The 16,616-nt window shown below is 44.9% G+C and overlaps 1 protein-coding gene across 3 annotated transcripts in view; it reads right to left on the bottom strand.

The window, feature by feature from the left end:
• Positions 1-16,616, bottom strand: part of PDE4A (phosphodiesterase 4A) — a 473,381-nt gene that overhangs the window by 273,138 nt on the left and 183,627 nt on the right. Inside the window, exons 1-2 of one of the 3 annotated variants that reach the window (XM_075858969.1) lie at positions 3,778-3,866; positions 2,335-2,766 (exon numbers count right to left, since the gene is read on the bottom strand). The exons of 1 other annotated variant lie outside the window; for it this stretch is intronic. In XM_075858969.1, the coding sequence (XP_075715084.1) occupies positions 2,335-2,624 (290 nt within the window). In that variant the 5' untranslated portion in view covers positions 2,625-2,766; positions 3,778-3,866. Of the gene's footprint in view, positions 1-2,334; positions 2,767-3,777; positions 3,941-16,616 lie in introns of those variants that run through there. One more of the 3 variants, XM_075858971.1, reaches the window with a different exon arrangement.

Raw genomic sequence — 16,616 nt, 5'->3', positions numbered from 1 at the left:
GCGCCCCCTTGCCAGTTCGGCAGACAATACAAGACTGACCTCTCAAGAGCTGAAGAGATGAGAGCGCAGCATGCGCGCTCTCCTCTCCACAGCTCTTACACTGTCCGTAGCAGAGACGCGCCCCTTTGCCAGTTCGGCAGAAGACTAATCTTGAAAGCTGAAAAGTGAGAGCGTGTGCGCGCGTGCACACTCGTTCCTTGCTCTTGCTGTAGCACTGTCCATATCTGATTGGACAGTGTCACAGCCATAGTAACACGCCCCCTTGCCAGTACATGCCCCGTTGACTGTTCAGGGGGTTATTTAAATATCGGGCGCCAAATATAACGGTACCGATATCTAAATAACGGTGGGAGGTAGAAAAAAAAATGTAAAGTGCCCCAGGGTTTGTACAGCCCTCCCCATTACATGCTGCACATGTATGGGGAGGTGAAGGGTTCTCTTTAAAGCACCCAAGTCTTCTGGCAGCTATTTACCTCCTTCCTTTGATGTCTAATACATATGCTATATTTTCATACTAAAATGCCCCTTTAAATGAGAGAGAAAATATTGGGGCAACCTTAGACTAGGGCTTCATGGATTTCTTCTTCATTCGAGTGCTTGGGAAAAGATGATGGCGCCCAAAAATTTGACAGCACGTCAGACGAGTTACATCCGATTTCAAAATTTCTTAAAAGTTTATAAATAACTTACACTTTTTAAAACACGACATAACCCTAACCTTAAACTACACAAACTCACACTATGTCAAATAAAGCATCTAGTAAACACGGCAGTCATGTAGCAATAGGTCACGCTATCCGATCGATAACAAGTCAGTGCAGTCATAACTAGAGCGTCTATGAAAAGGAGTCGATTGTTTCCAACGGATTGAAAGCAATTGGAGGGGTCCACAAGTTTGTATGGAGGTGGCCACGGGCACGTCAACCACATTAGTGGGTTCCCTGTTCTAGCAATGGGTGGGCGATCCACCGGTTTAGATTCCCGCAGACCTAACATTTATCCCCCTCCCTATAGATAGTTGATGATATTATTACTAGGACAACCCCTTTAAAAAAAAAGTGTAAGGATTTTTGGCCTGTTCAACCATGGTAATATCAATCAGATTGTAGAAAAATATCTGTGCATCTGTGTTCTTTCATAGAAAATATTCTGATCCCAGGAAAATATCAGAACCATGTTTGGGGAATAAGTGGCTGTCAGATACCCCTAGCACTGCTTATCTCTAAGAAAATAAGTGTTCCCCTCAATGAGCCCAAGGAAGACCTTATAGACATTAGATTGATAGCAGATCCCACCGACTGAAGGTCCTTTTACACGGGCCAATGATTGGGCAAATGAGTATTTTATTAACGCTCCTTCCTGATCATTGCCCTTTGTAAACAGGGCAACGATGAGCCGATGAACGAGAAAACGCTTGTTCATCGGCTGCTATGCTCGCTAATGTGGCCAATAAAATGATCGCTAGTCGGCAGCACATCTCAGTGTGTTAACAGGGAGACGTGCTGCCAACATGATGCAAATGTATGGGGATGAGCGATCATAGTAACGATCCTTGATCCTTATACATAACCAATCATAGCTCCTTGTGAAAGAAGCACACAAGCGTCATTGGCGGAGCTGTTTTTCGATCGGCGCTCGTTATCGGGCAGTGTAAAAGCTATTGACAGACATGAGACTTTCGCTGGCACTGACAATCTCATAAATATGGTACTTGCTGGATCGTCCCCCATCTGAAGGATCAGACAGTTTGGATTTTAACATGCCCGATCCTTTGTCCATGCAGGAAATAACCGGTCGATTCGAGGGTCCATGTTAATGAAGGAGTGAGGTAGGGTAGTTGTCACCCTTTCTACACTCTCTATTACAGAATAAAGAAATCATAGAGAGGGGTCCCTCTACTCACCTCCCCCTCCCCTATTAGCCAGAGAAGAGCGCTGCTGCAAAGAGCTGGTCACGACCAGTTTTTTTTTTAAAGGGGTCATCCCATCTATGTCTATGGCCATCTTTACAGACACAATAGATAGATATACAGCAACCCTACAGGTCGTACAACTACAATTCCAGATCCTGTCTCACTATTTTGCATGAAGTTACATTCCAAGAGAGACGTGAACAGATCAGATTATGCAATTTATGATTAAACCAGGATGGGCAAACAATACTGCGACTATAGAACCAACTCCAAGAGTCGCCTTGACTTTTTAGTAGCCAGTCAATAAGAATTTTATAAAAATTTACGGGAAAAAAAAAAAAACTTAAAAAAGTTAGTACATTTCTAGCCACATTGGCAACCAGGATTAAAGTAGAACTCTACCTTACTGCAATATCACATACCGGTGTTTATGGCTTGCATGGCTGTTGCTGGTGGTCCCGTGGAAAGACGACGGCCAGGACATTCTGGATTTCCTTAGGCCGGGGCGGTCGCTCGTGTCCATTGCATCGGACCTTTCCATCTGCCGGTGAGGGTGGCGATCTGTGTCTGAGTAACCCCGATGTTTTATTCTGATGGGTGTCCGTGGTTGCCTCCATAGATGCTGCGGAGGCTTCAGGGTGGCTTGTCCCTCCCTCGGCACGGGAAGAGACAGCGAGAGACTTTTTTTCGGGCAGGATGGTACTTCCATCATTGTGCAAAAGAAAATATATATATATATATATATCTCGAGAAAAATAAAAGGAGTAATAAATTATCTACCAATAATGAGCATGGGTGACATTCAAAAAATAAGGTCTTTATCGGACCACACGTCACCTATACTGATCCGTTATCTATGTATTAAAAAAAAAAAGGCAAATCAAGAGTTAATTTGTGTCCAAAACATATAAAACGAGATATAAAAATAAAGGAATAGTCAATCGAATGATATTTAATCGGAATTAAAAATCAAAAAAATTCTAGTTCTAAGCAAAAAAATATACAAAAAATAAAGGCAGGTCGTGATTATTGAGACGAAGCAATTAGCAGTGCTCGATCTATCTATAGGGTTAGAAGAAGCGCGCGGCGGCTTCCTTACGGGATGGTTGTCTATTTTTAGAAGAAGCAGCTAAAAAAAAAATCTTAATGCAATCGAATCTTCCAATAGAATAAAATCAAGACGTCTCGTCATCCCATATAGAAATCCTTCTCTGCAGGTCGTCTCCGTCAGCTTACATATATACTAACAGTATACAGCTGATATCCGAGTCTCCTCTTCTCCAGAGATTATTGCTTAGGTTATTGCCAAGGTAGAGATTAGAAGATGGGGGGTGATGGGGCAGATCAGATGGTGCCCGGGTTTTATTGCACATAGGTTGCAGTTAGGGCGATGATGGGTAGACAAGAGCAGATCCTATGGGGGCTGCAGACTGGCATTTAGTGCAAAGATCAGGAATCAGATAGGATCTGCAGTAGGGTCCAGGCACCCCTCAGGGTGGTCACACTTAGTGGCACTCTCCTGGTGATGCCATGTATTATAGCAATGCCAGCTCCTGGGATGAATGAGAGCCTCCTGTGCATTTAGGAAACATCGCATCTCAGGTGTCAGTGAAGAAGCTTCTGTCACTCACTCCCCTCCCCCCCTATCCCAACACCACGGTCCAAATTTGGGACGATGTCTATGGAGTGCAATGTGTTGGATTGTAAAAAAAAAGCTCGCACTTGTCCGCCGCTCCCGTCACTGCTCGTCACATATGGTTGTCATTCCTAATTCTAAACTGAACAGAAAATCATTCTTATAAGGAAACTCTCTGTCCTGGAGTGTCAGGCAGTTATCGCAGTGTCTCCTTCATTACTGCACTGACCATTCGGGGTTTTGTAGTGCGGAGGCATCATGATATACAAAGGCGGCATCGTCCATCCTGTTCTCAGCCTGTGTTATAGCGCTGTCCCGTGTGTGAAGAGCCGGAGCAGCGTATCCCCCCCTCCTGCCTCAGCCCAGACTACTGGGCGACTGACGGAACTCTGCCAGGTGTCTCCCGCCTCCTCTCAGCCGCTGCTGTGACGTCACAAAGGAGGCGGAACGCTCGGCTCTGGCTCCTCCCCTGCCACTCTCCTCTCATAGATCGAGAGGGGAAAGAGACAAGAGAAAGCCACCAATAGTAGGGAGGGCTTCAGTGAACCCCGCCCACTGGGAAGACACGTGGGGTCCCTGAGACTATAAAAACAGTTATTAGTGACTTGTAAAGTTGTGAATTTTATTTTATTAGCATTTTATTCCTATTATTTTATTATTATTATATTATGTTATTTTTATTATAATTTTTGTTCTTAGTATGTTATTATTTTATTATATTATTTTATTATGTTTTTATTATTATTTTATTTTTAATTTTAATTTTATTCTTATTATGTTATTATTATTTTATGCTATTATTTTATTAATATTTTAATTGTATTATTTTATTATATATCTTTTTTTTTTTACACAATCCTATTAGATTTAAAATTCCAGTGACCATCCAATCCTCTGACTGGCAGTCATTCTGGGCCCCACATCCTTAACCCCTTAGTGACCAGCCTATTTTAAACCTTAATGACAAGCTATTTTTTGCGTTTTTCCATCGTCGCATTCCATGAGCTACAACTTTTTATTTTTGCGTATAAGGTCTTGTTTTTTGCGGGACAAGTTGTATTTTTTAACAGCACCATTTTGGGGTACATAGAATTTATTGATTAACTTTTATTGACTTTTTTGGGGGGGGTAATGGAAAAAAAAACTAAATTTCGCCACACTTTTTTGTGTCTTAGATTTACACCGTTTACTGCGTGGTACAAATAACATAATAACTTTATTCAGTGGGTCATTACGATTGTGGCGATACCAAATTTATATAGATTTTGTATATTTGACTACTTTTACACAGTAAAAACACTTTTTTTTCCAAATTATTTGATTTTGTGTCGCCATATTTTAAGAGCCGTAATTGTTCTATTTTTACGCCGATGCAGCTTTATGAGGACTTGTTTTTTGCGGGAAGACTTGTAGTTTTTATTGGGACATTTTGGAGTACATGCGACTTTTTGATCACTTTTTATCATAATTTTTTGGAGGCAGGATGAATAAAAAACAGCATTTCTGGCCTTATTTTTTATTTTATTTTTTACGGTGTTCACCGTGCGGGTTAAATAACATAATTGCTTTATAGGTGGAGTCTTTACGGACGCGGCGATACCAAATATGTGTAATGTTTTTTGTTTTTTCATATTAAAGTATTTTATAAGGGAAAAAGTGGGTTTTCATTTTTTTTAAAATTAATTTATTATTAACTTTATTTAACTTTTTTGCTAACTTTATTATTCCACTGGGCGACTTCACTATGTGATCTTCTGATCGCTTTTATAATACACTGCAATAATTCTGTATTGCAGCGTATTATTGCCTGTCAGGGTATGTTCACACGGCAGCGTCCGTAACGGCCAAAATTATGGGGCTGTTTTCAGGAGAACGTAACGGCATGTGCATGCGCTTGAACGCCGCGTCCATTACGGACGTAACTGGAGCTGGTTTTCCATGGAGTCCATGGAAAATGGCTCCATTTACGTCTGAAGAAGTGACATGACACTTCTTTGGCGCGGGCGTCTATTTACGCGCCGTCTTTTGACAGCGACGCGTAAAAATACGCCTCGTGTGAACAGACAAACGTCAGCCCATTGCTTTCAATGGGCAGAGGTTTGTCAACGCTTTCAAGCCGTATTTTCGGACGTAATTCCAGGCGTAAAACGCCCGAATTACGTCCGTAAATAGGCCGTGTGAACATACCCTCAGTGTAAAACTGACAGGCACCTGCTGGGTTATGCCTTAGGTTTGGCATCCACTATAGGCAGACTTAGGGGCCTTTGTTCAGGCCCCCGGCTGCCATAGAAGCCATTGGCACCCTGCGATTGCAATTGCAGGTTGCTGATGGGGTGAGAGAGGGAGCACCCTCCCTCCAAAACCACTTGGATGCGGCGCTCGCTATTGAGCTCCGCATCTAAGGGGTTAAACAGGTGAGATCGATGTTTAAATCGATCCGGCCCGTTAGTGCAGGTGTCCGGCTGTCTTTAGACCGCCCGACACCCGCTTTAGCCGTGCCGGGCTTATATCAGAGCACCGTGAACGTGAAAAGGTGGCGCTCCAGCATAAGTACCCGTAACGGCTGCCGTGAAAAGGCGTATTGGCGGTCGTTAAGGGGTTAAAGTGTCCCTATAATTGCATTCTCTCATCTCATCATACTTCAGACATGGAGAGAGAGCAGGGGTGTAGCTTTAGGGGATGCGGAGATAGCAGTATACCCGGGCCCTGGTGACTGAGGGGCTCCGCTGCCACAGAAGAAGAACACCCATGTTATAAACGTCATGTGGGAGATGAGGGGGCCTGTTCCAGGTATTCCATTGGGGTTTCTACCAGGGAGCACTCTTTGCGTTCTGTAGAGTCTCGTGTAGAGGGTACTAGAACCCATGCAGGAGACTATTCGGTAGTTGTACGGTTGTCTCAGCGTGATATTTGCGCGATACGTGTGTCTCTCCACTCCCGATGTAAGATAGGGCTGTACAACACAATTACAGGGAAACTTTAGTCGGAAGTGGGTGTAACGCACACCGATCCTCCGCTCCCCTTCTGGACCGCTCCATCCGCTTAGACTGTGGTACTGTCTTATTACAAGCAGCAACACCCTCATACACTACTGCACACCCCCATATTGCCACTGGAGGGACGCAGTTAGTCTGAAAGTCATGGTGATTCTATAGGTAATGGACGATGATGAATATAGATATCGCACTCTGGAGGACCCAGCATGTCTGTCCATAACATAAACAGCCCATTGATATCTATGGACCCCCTGTAATATCCATTCTCCATGTGGTGACATCCTATGATCAGCTCCTATCAAAAAGAGAGTTCAGTAGACAAATGTGCGATGTAATGACTATAGTTTTCAATTTTGCTGTGGACGTTGACCACCAATTCTCCAGGGGCCCCTGTAGAAATAGTTTGAAGGGGTTTTCCACTTTGGACAATCCCTACTTGTTAGAAAGGTTCCTTGACAAAAAGCTGTTCACAAAGTGTCTCCTGCTGTGACCTACAACGATTAGCTGTAATCTGTGGGGATTCTTGGTAGTAAGTATTCAATTTGCCCGCAGTGCCACCAAAGGGGAAATGAAGCATTACACAATGTCCATTCACATTAATGGGTTGTCTGTGTAATACGGGACAGGACAGGTCCTCCAGAGCAAGAGACGCTCTTTGTAACTGCTCTCCACTCTGGCTAAGAGATGAGGATCCTGAACAGGGGACCCCCCTCTATTAACTCAGAATTCCTTAATAGGGTGTATGAAAATGGGTTTTCTAAACGAGAGAACCCATTTAAAGGGTAACTAAACGTTCAACAAGCTTCTGACATGTCATAGTGACATGTTTTGATCGCTGGGGGTCTGAGCACTGATACCCCCACCGATCGCTAAAACGAAGTGCCAGAAGTGCTCGGGTGATTTTTCTCGGAAAGCCGAACAGTTGGTGTACGGACTCAATAGAAAGTCTATGGGCCCATAAACCGCTACATCGGCTTTCCGAAAAAAGCCGAACAGAAACTAAGCGGATCAGCGCTCACCCGAGTGCTTCTGCCGCTCACCCTCAGTGCTCAGACCCCCAGCGATCAAAACTCCTGACATGTTACTATAACACGTCAGAAGTTTGTTGAACGTTTAGTTACCCTTTAAGAAGCCCTGTCACAGACCCCTAAAATATGACCTAGATATATATTGTGCCAAGGGAAGATATCGGGGTACGTTATGACTTCAGCTAGCCATTAACAACATTTTTCTCATGAGCGCTCTGGTTTCTTGATTTTGCAGTTGGAATTCATCAGGAGAGGAATATATATATATATATATAAATAAACAGATACTTCCTATGGTGCATTGTGGGAAATATTGTATCTTTTTATTACGTCAAGCGTGAAACATTTGGATTCCTGATCGCCGATATGTTGTTTTTTTAGTGCCATAGGTAAAATGTGAACAGACCTATCCGCCGAATGTAGTCAGCAAACGTGGTGAGAACAGACCCTCATAGAGTTCATATGGCAGCGCTGTAGTTGAATTTTTTATTTATTTTGTACAATTTTTGTTTTTATGTGACATTAAATATTTATCAGGTCTTGTTCATCAGAGCTGTCTAACAGAAAAACTGTCCATGTTGCCCAAATCATAAATTCATGCAGTGCCCGAACAACAGTTGCCAGTCAATAAACTAGGGAAAGTACAGGAACTTCATCCTGGGCAGCTGCCATGTAGTGTCTGCGGTCCGGCCGAAGTACAAGGCTATGTTCACACGGCGGATATTGCTTGGCGGTTCCCGCCGCAAAATCCGAAGCTGAATTATTATCCTCCTCCCTTTCACTTCAATGGGAGGTTTGGGCGGAATCCACCCGATGACTGGGCAGGACGCTTCTTTTGTCTGCTAGCTGGAAAATCAGCTAGAAGGAAAAACAAGCGTCTGCCTCCCATTGAAATGAATGGGAGGCAGAATTTTGAGTCGGAACGCTCGGCGGATTCCTCCGTGTGAACATAGCCCAAGTGTGCTGTAGCAGAAAAATGCGTCGACGTACAGTTTTTAGCAAATCGGAGCAGTTTTTTAATGGTTTTGCCAGTAAAATAGGATTCCAAAACCGCGCTGATTTACGGTAAAGCTGCATGTCGGCACAGCTACGCTTTATCCTAAGGCTGGGTTTGCACAGGGCGTTTTTATTGTGTTTTTGCAGCGTTTTTATTGTAGTTTTGAAGTACTTTTTAATTACTTTGAAAAGCGACTTTTTAAAAACGCACCTGTTTTATGCGTTTTTTGGCCCTGCGGCTATTACAGGTAAAGCTTATAGAAAACATCTGCTTCACCTGTAATAGCTTCTCGGGCCGAAACCACATTGCAAAACTGCGACGATTCGCAGTAAAATGCTTGCGGTTTTTACAATTAATTTTTTAACCACATGGAAATCGCAGCAAAACTGCAATAAAACGTGGTAAAAACACAATTAAAATGCCCAATGGAATCCCAGCCCAAAAATGCAATGAAAACGCCCTTTGGAAACCCAGTCTAGTCCTGGGTTCAAACTGTGTGTTTTTGTTGCAGTTCTTTGTTTCGGTCGATAAACTTCCATGTATCTCAATGCGAATTCATCAACAAAAACAAAAAAAAATGCGCAGTGTGCACCCAGCCCTACCTCAGCAGAGGTTAAAGAGTTTATCCAAAACATGGCTGCTTTCTTCTAAAAAACAGCGCTAGAACTGTTCACAGGTTGTGTCTGGTATTGCAGCTCACCCCATTCACTTCAAAGGAGCCGAGCGGCAATATCAAATACAACACATGGACAGGGTTGGTGCTGTTTTTGAAAGAGAGCAGCCATGTTTTTCTAACCCCGGATAGCCCCTTTAAGGCTGGGTTCGTTTGGAATTTTGAGGCAGATTTTGCTCTGCCTGCACGCCGATTTTCGCTGCGTTTTTTGCAGTGTTTTTCACCCGCGGCCATTGAGCGTCATGGGCAAAAAACGCCACGAAATACGCTTTTTCTGCCTCCCATTGATGTCAATGGGAGGTCAGAGACGTAAACGCCACCCTTCTTTTTCCTGCGAGCCGTTTTTCCGCTCGCAGGAAAAAAACGCCTCCGCCTCCCATTGAAATCAATGGGAGGCATTTTCGGACGTTTTTTGGCGCTTTTTCCGACGCGGTTTCCGTGTCAAAAAACGTGTCAAAAAAACTCTGTGTAAACTGACCCTTATGAGCCCAATAGCAGCTGTATCTGTCTGCAGGGTTTGGAATTTTTAACTATCACTTCCAGAGTGCACAGCTTAGAGGTAAGGGTATGTTCACACGCAGGGGCGTAACTAGGAAAGACTGGGCCCCATAGAAAACTTTTGACTGGGGGCCCCCCTCCCCTGGGTGTCACACAACCCCCCCCCTTGTAGATAGTGCCTTTTTTACAGCCCCCCCGTAGATAACGCCATACAGCCCCCCTGTAGATAACCCCATACAGCCCCCCTGTAGATAACGCCATACAGCCCCCCTGTAGATAACGCCATACAGCCCCCCTGTAGATAACGCCATACAGCCCCCCTGTAGATAACGCCATACAGCCCCCCTATAGATAACCCCATACAGCCCCCCTGTAGATAATGCCATACAGCCCCCCTGTAGATAACGCCATACAGCCCCCCCTGTAGATAACGCCATACAGCCCCCCTGTAGATAACGCCATACAGCCCCCCTATAGATAACCCCATACAGCCCCCCTGTAGATAACGCCATACAGACCCGCTGTAGATAACGCCATACAGCCCCCCTATAGATAACGCCATACAGCCCCCCCTGTAGATAACCCCATACAGCCCCCCTGTAGATAACGCCATACAGCCCCCCTGTAGATAACGCCATACAGCCCCATGTAGATAACACCATACAGACCCCACTGTAGATAACGCCATACAGCCCCATGTAGATAGCGCATTACATCCCCCCTGTAGATAACGCCATACAGCCCCCTTTGTAGATATTTACAGAGGGGGCTGTATGGCGTTATCTACAGGTGGGACTGTATGGCGTTATCTACAGGGGGAGGGCTGTATGGCGTTATCTACAGGGGGGGCTGTATGGTGTTATCTACAGGGGGGCTGTATGGCGTTCCCTAGAGGGGAGGGCTGTATGGCGTTATCTACAGGGGGGGCTGTATGGTGTTACGCCATACAGCCCCCACTGTAGAGAACGCCATACAGCCCCCACTGTAGAGAACGCCATACAGCCCCCACTGTAGAGAACGCCATACAGCCCCTACTGTAGAGAGCGCCATACAGCCCCCCCTGTAGGGAACGCCATACATCCCCCCTGTAGGGAACGCCATACAGCCCCCCCCTGTAGGGAACGCCATACAGCCCCCCTGTAAGGAACGCCTTACAGCCGCCCCCTGTAGGGAACGCCATACAGCCCCCCTGTAGGGAACGCCATACAACCCCCCCTGTAGGGAACGCCATACAGCCCCCCTGTAGGGAACGCCATACAGCCCCCCCTGTAGGGAACGCCATACAGCTCCCCCCTGTAGAGAACGCCATACAGCCCCCCTGTAGGGAACGCCATACAGCCCCCCCTGTAGTGAACGCCATACAGCCCCCCCCTGTAGGGAACGCCATACAGCGTCCCCAACACCCCAAAAAAATGCGACCTACAGTGTGTCCTACAAAAGACATGCTGGCACTGATAGGGGGAACGGGGGACCGAAAGTCCCCCCGAAGTTCTCCATGACTTCCGACGTCTGCGCAGCTCAATAAAAATGAAAGGAGTGCTGGTCACGCATGCGCACAAGCGCGACCGACGCTCCATTCATTTCTACAGAGCTGCCGACACAGACCCCGGAAGTCCAAGGTTAGTCATGGAGAACTTCAGGAGACTTTCGGTCCCCCGTTCTCCCTATCAATGCCAGCGATCACACATGCATCCCCTATCCTGTGGATAGGGGATACATGTCTTTTGTTTAATGGCAGAGCGGGAAGATACCTCCCTGCTCTGCCATAGTGTTCAGTGGCGTCGCGCTGTAGCAGCCATAGCGGCTGCTAGCGGAGCCTCCGGCCATGGTGGGGGCCCGTGCCGGCAGGCGACACAGGCCCCCTCATGCCGTGGGCCCCGTAGCAGGCGCTACGGCTGCTACGGCGGTAGTTACGCCACTGTTCACACGCTTAACAAAATACGGCTGAAAATACAGAGCTGAAAACAGCTCCTGACTTTCAGCCATTTTTTAAGAAATTTGCGTTGTTTGGTGGCCGTTTTTGGAGCTGTTTTTCTATTAAGTCAATGAAAAACGGCTCCAAAAACATCTCAAGAAGTGACATGCACTTCTTTTTACGGGGCGTTATTTTTACGCAGCCATTTTTAAAAACATCTGCGTAAAAAACGCGCTATGGGACCGGAACACTGTTTTTCCCATTGAAATCAATGGGCAGATGTTTGTAGGCGTTCAAACCACGCATTTTCAGCCATTTTTCGTGGTGTTTACAGCCCGAAAAACGGTTGAAAATAGCCCGTGTGAACATACCCTAACAGTACCTGTGTGTCCTCTGATCCTGCAGTCATGTGTTCGATTGGCTTTACTCACTTCGCTCCTGCGATTGTTCGCTCCCATCATGAAGGAGTGACTACTATTTATACATAGCGATTATTCAATTAACTACATCGTGGTCACGCAGCTCGGTGAGCATGACCTCACCCTCATGCCTTATCAAGACCACAATATTTAGACACAGCGACTTTGCGATCCAACAATCGAAATATTTATTATGCCAGAAAATTTGCAACCACAATTAGGCCTCATGCACACTTCCATCACCGTTTTCACAGCCATTTTTCAAGGATCCGTGTGTCCGTGATTGTATCAGTGTGGTTCCCGTGTGTACTCCGTGTACACTTCCGTGTTTCCGTTTCCGAGAGGAAACAAATTCCTATTCACACTATGCACCCGATATCAGTGCAGGCACAGCGTTTCATTGTGAGTAGCGGTACAGCATGGACAGAGACAGGGTCCTGAAACATTAGAAATCTATATTGTGAGCGCAGCGCATGGTACTCACCGACCAGCGGTAGCCACTGTCCAGGGTGCTGAAAGAGTTACGATCAGTGCTGGATAGAGAGAAGAGGCTGCTGATCAGTGCTGGATAGAGAGAAGAGGCTGCTGATCAGTGCTGGATAGAGAGAAGGGGCTGCACTGATCGGCAGTAACTCTTTTAGCACCCTGGACAGTGACTACCGCTGGAGAGTGAGTACCATGCGCGGCGCTCACCATATAGATTTCTAATGTTTCCTTAAAAAAACCGCAACAAATAGTCAAGTGCAGCGACTTCCACTGCAAAAATCACAACTCAGAAAAAAAAGTTTATACTTACCCAGAACTCCCTGCTTCTTCCTCCAGTCCGGCCTCCTGGGATAATGGTTCATCCCATGTGACCGCTGCAGCCAATCACAGGCTGCAGCGGTCACATGGACTGCCGCGTCATCCAGGGAGGTCGGACTGGATGTCAAAAGAAAGACGCGTCACCAAGACAACGGCCGTGGTACGAATGAACTTCTTTTTCTTTCTATCGCTGCGTTCCGCTGCGGAAACTCTGCCCGAAAGGGCTGTCCCTTCTCTCTATCCAGCACTGATCGCAAGCACTGATAGAGAGAAGCGGCTGCCAATCAGAGCTGGATAGAGAGAAGAGGCTGGTGATCAGTGCTGGATAGAGAGAAGGGGCTGCCGATTAGTACAGTGCAATATCTTTCTCTATGTGTACTTCTGCCCGCCCGGCCATTGCTAGGCAACGGCTCCGACACACACGGATGCCTTCAGTTTTTTTGACGGACCCATTGACTTGTATGGGCCCCACGGTCACAGAATCTCGGATCAAAGTAGGACATGCTCTACTTTTGTCAGAACGGAACAACGGGACCGTTAAAAAGACTGAAGTGTGCATGGCCCCATTAAAAAGAATGGATCAGGGTGCTAGCCATCAAAAAAACGGCTTTCACCCTGAAGGAAAAAAACAGAAGTGGGCATGAGGCCTTACAACTATGAAAACCAGTGGTGAGGGAATGTTTAAACCGCGACGCACGAAAGCGCCGATTAAATTGTATGCATTATTGCAGCTTGTAAATGTTAATAACCTATAGACAGCAAAAGAGGGGCTCCATGTAGCCTGTAACCATGGAAACATAGGTCTGCATAGGAGCTGTATACAAAAAACGCTAGGATATTTTTAAGACCCTTTGCAAAGTTGCTTCATTTTTCACTTCAGATGCATTGGATGGATACAGATAATGCTGAAACTCCTGTCGTCAGTCCATAGTTTGGCGACGATCCTCTGGTATAGAATGGTGTTGTATAAATACACAGCGGAGTCTTTGAAGCGATGTCCAGTAAGCAGCCATAGGAACAGCAAACATGAATATAATGGTAATGATTACTCATGTGTAATAACAGGTAGGGTTACCTGGTCACAACACTGTGCATTGCTTTACTAGTATAATGCTGCTAGGTAACCTACGTGGATAGGTCATCAGTTGTCCGGTAGTGGACAAACCCTTTCATATGGATATTGTAGGGCTTGTTTGTGGGAACTAGTGGTGGGACTGTCTGCGGTACCATCAATCCATAGTCAATTTCCATTGGGTATATTGGCAGAGATCTGATGCCACAAAGAAATAACTTGTTTGCGTTACTAAAATACATCACATATTGTTAAAAAAACAAACCAAGGACATTTCTATAAACAACACTGAGGTGGGCTGGCTGTAGTTAATGGCATTGTTTTCTATAGACAGTTTTTGTTTTAAGGGGCCCAGTTTGGTCCTTTTAACATAGTGTCCAGCAGGCACTGTCTGAAATCAATCTATATTGTTACAGCTGTAGTATACTCTAGAGCTGCATTCATAATTCTGCTTATCGTTATTGGACCAAGCTTATTGTCAGACCCCTTCTCTAGTGGGTTAGCGGAGTTCCTATAATACAGAGTGACAGCTAGTTTTACTTACATCATATTATTGTACAGTGCCTGGTGTAAAGTCTATACTTCCCAGAATGAAAATCACCGGAGCTCTGTTTAGATACTGAACCAGCAAGGGATACTGAGAAATTTCAGCTCTGCTGAATTGCACCATGGTACTTTTAGTTTTTTTTCCTTCATAGCCCTATACGCCTTAATGTTGCATGGATGCCCCTTAAAGGGTTTGTAAAAACATTTTCAAATACCTTTTTAGGTAATTCTGAGTAAATAGAAGGAGTCCCCTGTTCAGAATCCCCATCTATCAGCCAGCGCACTGAGCGGCTACAAAAAACATCATATTTTGGAGGACTGTGCATTACACGGACAGCTCATTGGCTTCAAAGGGAACTGTGAAATGCTTTATTTCTCCTGTGATGGCGCTGCAGGTAAATTCAGCACTTGCTGCAAAGTTCCTCTACCGATTACTGGGGGTCTCAGCAGCAGGTGACCCTGATAGGTGGGGAGAATTCTTACAAAAAGGAATAGTCCAAAACTCTAATAAGCACCTCAAATTCTATGTTTATGTTTTTGGAGGATGAGGGGAAAGATCCGGTAATCACATCTGCAGGACAACTGTGAAATCTGCTGAGGTTTAACTGGTGTGGATTAGAACCAGTGTGGCATGATATGATTTGAACGAAACGTATGTCTCTTCACGACGCCAGCCAATTCTTCTCAGTGGCAGAAAATATAGTGACACCTGGTAACAGGATAATTAGAGGGATTTTTGCCAGCAGATATAAAGCGTCGTAATGGGGAGAGCGGGTGGCAGGCGTCTCAGTGTTTATGTTTTCTTTGTAATATTTGTTTCCTTTTCAAACACTAACAGACGGCAACTTATAATAACTGAGCTAAAATAAGACTGAAAAACTCCGTAATACTCATTAAAGCAAAAAGGTGCAAATATTTGCAGGTTACAAAATTACTCTCACATGAAGACACTGATCTCACTCTGATAAATCCTCAGGGACTGGCCCTTTAATTAAAAAGAAATCTGATTATTGTATTTCTATTTACTATCCCCTCCCCCAAGGAACACAATTTAGCTCTTTGATAAATGTATCTACCTAACATCTAGATTGTCTGTGAGGATCTGCAAGGTAACACATTTTTCTGATCTGTCATTAACACATCCGGGGCCGAAACTATCCAGGGGGCTAAAAACAAGCAACCAGACACCAATTTATAGCAGCTGTAGAGTCTGTTACTCTCTTTTCCGATGGAGAGGTCCATGAGTAGAAACAGAGCCAGTCGTGCCCATGAAGACCTGATGTTTTCCTAATCTCATACCACCCTAAAAGGCTATGTTCACACACATATAGATGTCCGTGGAAAAGTTTTAGGGTAAGTTCACACAGGGTTTTTTGACACGTTTTTTGACATGGAAACCGCGTAGTAAAACGCGCCAAAAATGGGCAAAGATAGGAGGCGGAGGCATTTTTTTACGCGAGTGGAAAAATAAGCGACATGACCTATCTTCGGGCGTTTATGTCTCTGATCTCTGATTGACGACAGAGAAAGCGAATTTCGCAGCGTTTTTTGCCAGCGGTCGTGGATGAAAAACGGCATGCAGGCAGAGAAAAATCTGCCTCAAAATTCCAAATGGAAACGGGAAACTGGGAAAGTCCTTGATAAGGCATTCATCTTTATGAACATATTTTACATCAATATTTAATAATGAAAATAATAAGAATAGGAATAGAAATTTGTTGAAAGGATAAGGATACTATTCAAGACCATTTTACTTCTTATGTACAATCTACATAAAAAGTTGAGCTAATCTAAGAACTTGAATTTATAAACTCCTGTATCTCAGGCAGCAGCTCTACTCACTGAGCTACTGGTGCTGCTGGACAGCTCTAATGCTGAATCTATTGTCTAGTTTCTCTTGACTTTGGCCTTTGGATTCCTTGTCTTGATTGGTCTCCCTCTTTCGGCTTACTATAAGTTTGTCCGAAACACAGGTAGATAGATTCTTCAAAAAATCAAAAGCCTTTATTTGTCCCTTCTTGAAGATGGATACAATTAAACAGCTCGTGACCCGTACTTAACATCAGAGCTGGCGGGCTCCCTGGGAAAATGAAAGATATAATAGTTATGTGCCGACTGAT

The sequence above is a fragment of the Rhinoderma darwinii genome, chromosome 3, assembly GCF_050947455.1.
Source record: "Rhinoderma darwinii isolate aRhiDar2 chromosome 3, aRhiDar2.hap1, whole genome shotgun sequence".
In the NCBI taxonomy this organism is placed as follows: domain Eukaryota; kingdom Metazoa; phylum Chordata; class Amphibia; order Anura; family Rhinodermatidae; genus Rhinoderma; species Rhinoderma darwinii.
This window is presented reverse-complemented; position numbering and strand designations above follow the sequence as displayed.